Source organism: Triticum dicoccoides, chromosome 7B (assembly GCF_002162155.2).
Source record: "Triticum dicoccoides isolate Atlit2015 ecotype Zavitan chromosome 7B, WEW_v2.0, whole genome shotgun sequence".
Taxonomy (NCBI): Eukaryota; Viridiplantae; Streptophyta; class Magnoliopsida; order Poales; family Poaceae; genus Triticum; species Triticum dicoccoides.
In genome coordinates, this window is record NC_041393.1 from 179,875,593 (window position 1) to 179,885,313 (window position 9,721).

At 42.6% G+C, this 9,721-nt stretch overlaps 1 protein-coding gene across 1 annotated transcript; it reads right to left on the reverse strand.

Moving 5' to 3' along the window:
- Positions 1-2,518: 2,518 nt before the first annotated feature.
- On the reverse strand, positions 2,519-4,036 carry LOC119339836 (protein MIZU-KUSSEI 1-like). Its single transcript, XM_037611733.1, has 2 exons — positions 3,058-4,036; positions 2,519-2,970 (listed from the first exon to the last, which is right to left on the reverse strand). The coding sequence occupies exons 1-2, from the start codon at positions 3,611-3,613 to the stop codon at positions 2,657-2,659; spliced, it is 870 nt and encodes a 289-aa protein (XP_037467630.1). The 5' UTR covers positions 3,614-4,036; the 3' UTR covers positions 2,519-2,656.
- Between the last annotated feature and the right edge of the window lie 5,685 nt (positions 4,037-9,721).

Genomic DNA, 9,721 nt, shown 5'->3' on the forward strand with positions numbered 1-9,721 from the left:
AACTCACGTATATGCAGATGCAGACCGAACTAGCTTTGTTATCACATTTTAGTGCTACCTGCAGCATAAAGAGTAGGGAATAATGATTAGCTTTAATTAAGAGTGAGTCGGACTAGGAGTAGTATACTAAAGTCCACAGTTCCCCATTTCCCTTTGGATTTTATTTCTCCTTTATACTACTTTTAAAAGATTTTCAATACTTGCAAGTTGCAAATGCGTGAAAACTATGTGTGGAACCTCTCAAAATTATAATAAAATGGCATATCTCACGCTAACAAGTTTCTTTTTTTTTTACTAGCATAGGTTCCCTACTCTATGCGGACAACGACCTCACATGAGTACCACATTTTGTGTGTTAGACTGCTAGTATACCCCCAAGCAGCGACAACACAACCTTGGAAATGAAAAAAAAATGAGGGAGAAAAGTATTGTCAGGTTGCAGGTAATATCCACGGCCATGTAAAATTATGCGACCTCGGCTTCTAAATACGAGACATTTTGACAGTTTAAATTGAACTGCCAAAATGTCTTGCACCGAATTGGATTTACACACGAGAAAACCAAAAGGATATATATAATAACGAGTACTACAAAATTCAGGTTTTCTTGTGGTTATATATATATATATATTACGTTGCTTAGTGTGTGTATCGAACCTGACCATAATTTTTGTAGATTGCAGAAACTTTTGTTAGTATATTTAAATAAATAAATGTGGCTGTTCATTTACGTTTTCGTGATTTGGAAGCGTTGTCGCACAACATGTGTGCTCTCATGACAATATCAAGGGTAGTTATGTTGTGCTCAAGCTTGTCGGAGCGCAAGACCGTGTCTTGTGCGAAATATCACAAACTGCATGAAAAGGGCACACTCAATACTTTGTCTTTTGGTTTGTCCACTCTTTGAGAAGTGCTCATATAGTCATGAAGCCGTAGTGGAACTCACTAAAATCCATGAGACCACCATAATAAAAGAGTGGTCAGAAAGTTTTTCATATACATGTTTCAAGCTTAGAAAGAATACATAGTTGATATTGATCCTGTTTAAAGGATCTTGTTAATGTCAATATGATGGTTAAAAACAGACCTCAAGATGGATATCCGGCTCAAGATATATGATTTTTTCCCTTTCTGTGGACAAAAACTAAATGGGTAGATTGAACATGGGGACTAGGAAAACAGTAGCATAATTCGCAATGAACACAAATATGCACACAACTTTTTTTGTTGAAACTCTATGCGAACGGAACTTAATTTGGACTTTCAGTTTGAAAGTATGGCGGGTGGAGCGGGTGATACATGCAACTCTGCCAAAAACTATCATGCATGGACCTAGTGCAGTAATTAAGGACTATTCATATAAACGAGCTCATGAATCTTGAAGCAAATGCTTAGCCGCATACATGAGTGCCCCTGCCCCTGCATTCGTCACGAATTTCCACAAATTATTGTACTCCCTCCGTCTGGAAATACTTATGAGAGAAAGGCATAAAAATGATATACCTAGAACTAAAATACGTCTAGATACATCCATTTCTCCGACAAGTATTTCCGGACGGAGGGAGTACTATATACTCTTTACTTGAAGCAAATGCTTAGCCGCATGCATGCATGCCCCCCCTGCATTCGCCACGAATTTCCGCAAATTATTGTACTCTCTCCGTCCGGAAATACTTGTCGAAAAAATGGATGTATCTAGACATATTTTAATTCTAAATATATCCATTTTTATGCATTTCTCCGACAAGTATTTTCGGACGGATGGAGTACTATATACTCTCCATTCTAGAACACTTGCCGCTCAAATGGATGTACCTAACACTAAAATATGTTTAGATACATCAATTTAAGCGACAAGTATTTTTGTACGGAGGTACTACTCCATCCGTTTCTAAATAGTCTTTTTAGAGATTTCAATGCAGACTACATATGAATGTATATAGACGTACTTTAGAGTGTAGATTCACTTATTATGCTTCATATTTAGTCCACTAGTCCTAGTGAAATCTCTAAAAAAAACTTATACTCCCTCCGTTCCAAAAATTTTATCTTAAATTTGTCTAGATACGGATGTACCTAATATTAAAACGTGACTTGATATATCCATATTTGGACAAATCTAAGACAAGAATTTTGGGAGGGAGGGAGTATTTAGGAACAGAATGAGTACTAGTTAATTATATATAACCTAACCTATGTATATATTGCAATTGCTCAAATGCGTTGGTGTTTACCATACAAGCTGAACACAAGTCTAGAAGGGGAACATTAGAAAGGTTGCATTTAGCTTACCATACCAGTGCACAACAACTTAAAAATGATACTCCCTCTGTTCCTAAATATAATTCTTTCTAGTGATTTTAATATGAACTACATACAGATGTATATAGAATAGTTTAGAGTGTAAATTCGTTCATTTTGCTCTGTATGTAATTCATATTGAAATCTCTAGAAAGACTTATATTTAGTAACGGAGGGAGTACTAAGCAAGCATAAACCAAAATAAGCGAGTGAGAATATTGTCAGTGCATCAACAGACCGCCAGTTTCACATGACCAAGAATCAAACATAGTAACATACACGCTTAACTTATTACCGCAAAAAAAAACGCATAACCATTTTTTAGAGTTAACCCATGGTATGAAAAACATATATTGTCAGACTCTGAGGAGGTAGATGCTGAGCTCGGGCCCACCGTTGCCGTCGGGGTTTATCATGTAGAACGCTTCAGAGTCCCTGGATCCCACCACCCTCTCGAACCTGGCTCTCATGTACATCAGGTCCCCCTCGCCGGCGCCGCCGTCCGGGACGACGCCAGCGCCGACGGAGACGGGCTCGACGGCCCGGAGCAGCCGCCACTCCTCCGCGCCGCACTCCCTCCGCACGGCGTACCCGCACTTGCGCCCGTTGCAGTACGCTCGCCACGTCGGCTCCTCCACCAGCGCCGTCCGCCGCCTCTCCCTCTCGCCGCCTGCATGCATGTACACGTACGATGTCGATCGATCGCAAAGGCAAGTATATAAGGCGTACGTAGCAAGTATGGTACGTACGGTATTACCTGTGTCTGCAGGCGTAGGCGTCTTCTCGCACTCGAGGGCGATGCGGACGAGGCCGGAGGACATCTCCCTGACGAGCGCGCCGGTGGAGTACGCGGCCAGCTCCACCATGAGCGCCGGCGGCGTGCGCGGGTCCGTCTGCAGCGCCAGGTGCACGCGCCCCCGGCGCCGACCGAAGATGGTGCCGGTGACGCTGGACCCCATCGGCCTACGCCCGCGCCGGCGCCGCGCGCGCGCCACCACGGCCAGGACCGCGGACCGGAGCCGCGCGAGCGCCTCGCGGCGCTTCCCTGACGGCTCGGGGGTTCCTCCTCCGGCCCCAACAGCGTCCGCGGCGGACGGAGTAGAGAGCACGAAGGTGGCTCCCTCGTCTTCCAGTTCCACCTCATCGTGGACGTCAGGTTCTTGCCCGCCGAGCGGCGGGCCGTGGCGCACCTTGCTGGCGCGCTTCCTGAGCAGCCACGGGATGCCGCCGCTCGCGGTGGCGCCCCTGGATGGCGGGAGCGGCGACGGCGGCGGCGGCGAGGCGGCCACTGCCGCACGTAAGGTTCCCGCCATGACGATGGCTCACTTCATTCCTCAGCCCTGCAGGATAACACGCGGCCTGTGCGTGCGTACCTGTAGTCGATCTGTACTATGTTTCGTGATGGCAAACGCCAGTATATGAACAAGCAACAAAGCGCGCCTCGAGAGAGAGCCAGACAGACGCAGAGAGTGGCAGCTTTAGCCTTTAGCCGCAGAAGGATTTCGTCGGCTTTAGACGTGCGGGCTGCGCAGATACTCGGCGCTTTGGCGGGGGCACAGCAGCACATACACGCCGGAGCGAAAGACTGGGGAGAGAGGGCGGTGGGCAGAGCAGGCAGACCTACACGTACCGAACTGGTAGCGATTAAGGAAGAAGGGGGCAGCGATGATGGCAACGGCCGTGGATTTTAGCTGCTTCCCGTCCGTCGCTTTGGCGGGAGGAGGAGGCGGGGGAGACAGGGCATTGGGAGGCGGAACGTGTGACGCGCATATGACGGACACTGACATAGTGTTTTCTGAAAGACAAAAAATGGTGACGTGATCGATGCCTTTGCAGAACGCTCCTCAGCCTCAGCGGTTAATTAGCGGAGCCCGGAAATTTGTGGGAATCGGCACAGAATGGTGGGATGCCGTTTCTTTTGTGTGTGCCTCTGGATCCCATCACACTGGGATGAGATGCGGCTAGATTAATCATGCAGAAATGAATTATAGAGCAGCTAGCTCAAGGCGTGTGTATCAGCCATACCCCACTGAATTGATAGGAAATTGTAGATTGATCGAGTGCGCTAATCCTTCCAATCATGATTAGTCTCTCAGAGGATTATATAACAGGCCACCAGGCGATCGTGTACCTGCATGTGGATCATTAGTTATTGGTGCGTCGTATGCAGTATGATTGCCATATCAACATGCACATATTTCCCGTTTTTTAAGAAGAACCCTTTCCGACTCAGGTTGCCTGAAAAACTGGGCGTGTGCGACTTTATGACTTGCCTGCACCAAATGATGTCTTGGTTTGGTTTGCTCACATTTTTATCGATGCACACGTACCAAACTAATACATTATTCTCGCGGGACAGGCCGAGTTAGTTTTTATATATGAAAAGTTAAACTAAAATACCCTACTCCCTCGGTCCAAATTAATTGACGCAACTCATATACATTGTAAACAATAATACTACATCTACGAACAAGGTTATGAAGCCTTACGTAATTTTCCTAAACATTATATTAAGTCTATAATATCTCAAGCATGTAAAAGGTATCAACTTTATATTAAGTCGGTGGTAATTAATATGGATAGAAGGGAGTATTAAATATATTGAGGATTTTGCTACAAAAAGTTGTGCAGGTGTAGACGTGGGACAATGGGTACAAAATAATGCCTCTTTGCAGGGGTTATTGGGGTTCAAATTTTCAACAAAAATCCAATGAAATCTCCGAAATTTTGGCCGGTACACAAAGTTGGTTTAGCTTCAAATTTTGGACCATATTCGTACTAAACTAAAAACATGATTAGAAATTCAATATTTTTTCAGAATGAATATAAAATAGTTTTGGAAATGTTCAAAAGTCCATATTCCGGGGAAGCCCATTTCAGATAATTTAAATCTTGGCGGATGTCGAGAAGTTTTTGACTATGGATACTTAAGTGCTTAATATTACCACCTCGCAAAAAAAAAGTCTTTACTATTACCAAAGAATCCTTTGTTCGTGAAATGAAGGGAGCACCATGGACCCCAAAGGTACTTGGTTTCAATGCGAAGACTTGGCCAACAAAAATGTAATTAAAAGCAATCATTTCTAAATATTCCCTCCATCCTATAGTATATGCGGATTGTTTTTCGTAAAAATCAATCTTCACAAACTTTGACCAAATTGGTAAAGAAAATTATCTATATTTGTAATATCAAATATATACCACATGAAATTATTTCGTGATGGATCTAATGTCATTGATTTAGTATTCTCGATCTTGATATTTTTTTCCAAAAACTTAGTTAATGTTTGCATAGTTTGACTTTAAAAAGAACTAATGCACATTGTATTTTGCTTGTTTATTGCTAGGATATAATCCTATATTTTTTTCTAATTTTTTATTGGAAATTTCAATCCACTCAGAGCTCTTGAAAAGATTCATTTGTTTTTTCAGTGGCCTATCTTTTCAAATAATTATTCTGCATTATGTTTCATTGGAAATTTCCATTCATTCAGATCTCTTGAAAATGTTCTTTTTTTCTCTGTGGCTCAATCATCAAACTCTGGTGCAAACACAACTCCATGCACTTCGGGTGAACATGACATTACAAACTGAGTTTCTTCTACAAATCAAAGAGTCTCTTAGTAGGACACATGAAATATTTGCTTAGCTTATTCAAATGACAGCATCAATACGTTCAAGCATCTTTCAGACTATGCTGCAGAGAAGCACAACAACGTGGTCCTACTCTTTGTTTTAGAGATATAAAGGTGACATTAGATGTGTCGTGCTACAAGAATAGTTGATCAAAGCGCTACCACCTCGCATTCTAGCGTTAAGCCGGTTCAGCAAGCCGTCGATATCTTTATTTAAGACGGATAGGATAGCTCTCAACAGGATTTGGACCATTCACTCGAAAGCAGCAACATCAAGAATCAAGATCTCCTTCCTCTAATTGTTCCGACTCTACTAACAAGATATCCCTAGGATTTTTACAGTCTGTATCGACATCATCATACCTACTCTGCAAAAGAAGCAAAACAAAGGGAAAAAGCAGAGCAAAGGGTAAAAAGAAGCCTAGCTTGTCAGTGCAGCTGCTAGTAGTAGCACCAGATAGGCAGGGCATAAACCACGCCAGATCCAAGGAAAGCATTCATCAACAAAGGCAAACTCTTGGCAGGTTTTGGCTCCACAGGATTGCCATGTCGCCCGCAGTTTGGTGCATTTTTCACGGAGCCCAGGGAAAGCTCAAGAGCTATCATCCCATCTGTCTCTTTAACCTCTGCTCACTGTCGATGTTCATTTTTTTTTTTTTGAAAAGGAGAAATACCCCCTGCCTTTGTATCTCTTGATTCACACAGCCATATTATTAAAAATCCATGATCCAAACAAGGTCTCAAGAAGTCTTGCAAATCTCAAACAAACAAAGAAGATATGCCACAACCGACGAAAATAGATTAAGATGACTAATCATCTATATTATTGGACCGCCATCCAAACCGATTGTATGTATCCCGTGCAACCATCTCCCATTGGTTGCACCCAATATTCATAAGCTTCCTCTGGTCCACACGGCTGAGTAAGGACCACTTACGGATTCAAGCCGAAGCCCTGAAGATAACCTGTAAAAAGTTTTTGACGGTTTGTCTGTTAAAGGCAACACCACTCCGACAATTTTAAATGGCCCAAAGTAATGCACACACTCCTACTTGAATATGTGCCGCAGTTTTAGACTCAATCCCAGTTAACCAAGTTCCAAATAGATGTGTCACCGAGACTAGGGCGTTACGTTAAAGCCTACATGAATGGTCCGCCACAATAACTTAGCAAGTGGACAATATATAAATAGATGCTCTATTGTTTCGTTCTGATCACAAAGGCAACAATGTTTACTACCTTCCAGCTACACTTTGTCAAGTTATCCTTTGTCAAAATGACCCCCTTATGCACAAACCACACAAACACTTTGATTTTCAACGACGCATTAATTTTCCAAATGTGGATCGACCTCGGGATCGTCCCGATGTTTATGAAGTATGTATGCATAGACTTAACTAGGTTGAACCTCGGGATCTTCCCATACACCATCGACGTTTAACTATCGCTGAGTGAAAGCACGTGGAAGAGAGACTTGAGAAACGACTAGCCAGTTGGAAGGCCAAACTCTTGTCATATGGGGGGGGGGCGATTGATCTTGATCAATTACATCCTCAACAACATGGTTTTATATATGCATATGGGGGGGGCACCTCCTCCTTCCTTCCCCTCATCGCCAAAAGAAGGAAAGGGGGGGGCAAAACATGATCAGCACTAAGACTCCATGGGTGTTAGAATCATTACAATGTAATCTAGATTATTGACTCTAATGCAAGTGGGAGACTGAAGGAAATATGCCCTAGAGGCAATAATAAAGTTGTTATTTTATATTTCCTTATATCATGATAAATGATTATTATTCATGCTAGAATTGTATTAAGCGGAAACTTGGTACATCTATGGATACATAGACAAAACACCGTGTCCCTAGTAAGCCTCTACTAGACTAGCTCGTTGATCAAAGATGGTTAAGTTTCCTAACTATAGACATGTGTTGTCATATGATAAACGGGATCACATCATTAGGAGAATGATGTGATGGACAAGACCCATTCGTTAGCTTAACATTATGATGGTTCAGTTTTATTGTTATTGCTTTCTTCATGTCAAATACATATTCCTCCGACTATGAGATTATGCAACTCCTGGATATCGGAGGAATGCCTTGTGTGCTATCAAACATCACAACGTAACTGGGTCATTATAAAGATTCCCTAGAGGTATCTCTGAAGTTTTTTGTTGGGTTGGCATAGATCGAGATTAGGATTTGTCGCTCTGAGTATCGGAGAGGTATCTCTGGGCCCTCTCGGTAATGCACATCATGAGAAGCCTTGCAAGCAAAGTGATTAATGAGTTAGTTGCGGGATGATGCATTACAGAATGAGTAAAGACTTGCCGGTAATGATATTGAATTAGGTATGAAGATACCACGATCGAATCCCGGGCAAGTAACATACCGATGACAAAGGGAATAACATATGTTGTCATAACGGTTCGACCGATAAAGATCTTCATAGAATATGTGGGAGCCAATATGAGCATCTAGGTTCCGCTATTGGTTATTGACCGGAGAGGTGTCTCGGCCATGTCTGCATAGTTCTCGAACCCATAGGGTCCGCACGCTTAACGTTCGATGATGATTTTGTATTATATGAGTTTTGTGATTTGGTGAACGAATTGTGTTTGGAGTCCCGGATGAGATCACAGACAAAACGAGGAGTCTCGAAATGGTCGAGAGGTAAATATTGATATATAGGACGATGGTATTCGGGAATCGGAAGTGTTCCGAAGGGTACCAGGTACATATCGGGTCACCGGAAAGGAGTTTCGGGCAACCCCGACAAAGATATGGGTGATAACCCACAAGTGTAGGGGATCACAACAGCTTTCGAGTGTAGAGTATTCAACCCAAATTTATTGATTCGATACAAGGGGAGCCAAAGAATATTCTTAAGTATTAGCAGTTGAGTTGTCAATTCAACCACACCTAGATAACTTACTATCTGTAGCAAAGTATTTAGTAGCAAAGTAGTATGATAGTAATGGTAATGATAGCAAAAGTAATATTTTTGGTTTTTGTAGTGATTGTAACAATAGCAACAGAAAAGTAAATAAGCGAAGCACATGATGTGAAAAGCTCGTAGGCATTGGATCAGTGATGGATAATTATGTCAGATGTGATTCCTCATGTAATAGCTATAACATAGGGTGACACGGAACTAGCTCCAATTCATCAATGTAATGTAGGCATGTATTCCGAATATAGTCATACGTGCTTATGGAAAAGAACTTGCATGACATCTTTTATCCTACCCTCCCATGGAAGAGGGGTCCTAGCGAAAACTAAGGGATATTAAGGCCTCCTTTTAATAGAGAACCGGACCAAAGCATTAACACATAGCGAATACATGAACTCCTCAAACTACGGTCATCACCGAGAAGTATCCCGATTATTGTCACTTCGGGGTTGTCGGATCATAACACATAATAGGTGACTATAGACTTGCAAGATAGGATCAAGAACACACATATATTCATGAAAACATAATAGGTTCAGATTTGAAATCATGGCACTCGGGCCCTAGTGACAGGCATTAAGCATAGCAAAGTCATAGCAACATCAATCTCAGAACATAGTGGACACTAGGGATAAAACCCTAACAAAACTAACTTAATTACATGGTAAATCTCATCCAACCCGTCACCGTCCAGCAAGCCTACGATGGAATTACTCACGCACGGCGGTGAGCATCATGAAATTGGTGATGGAGGATGGTTGATGATGACGACGGCGACAAATCCCCCTCTCCGGAGCCCCGAACGGACTCCAGATCAGCCCTCCCGAG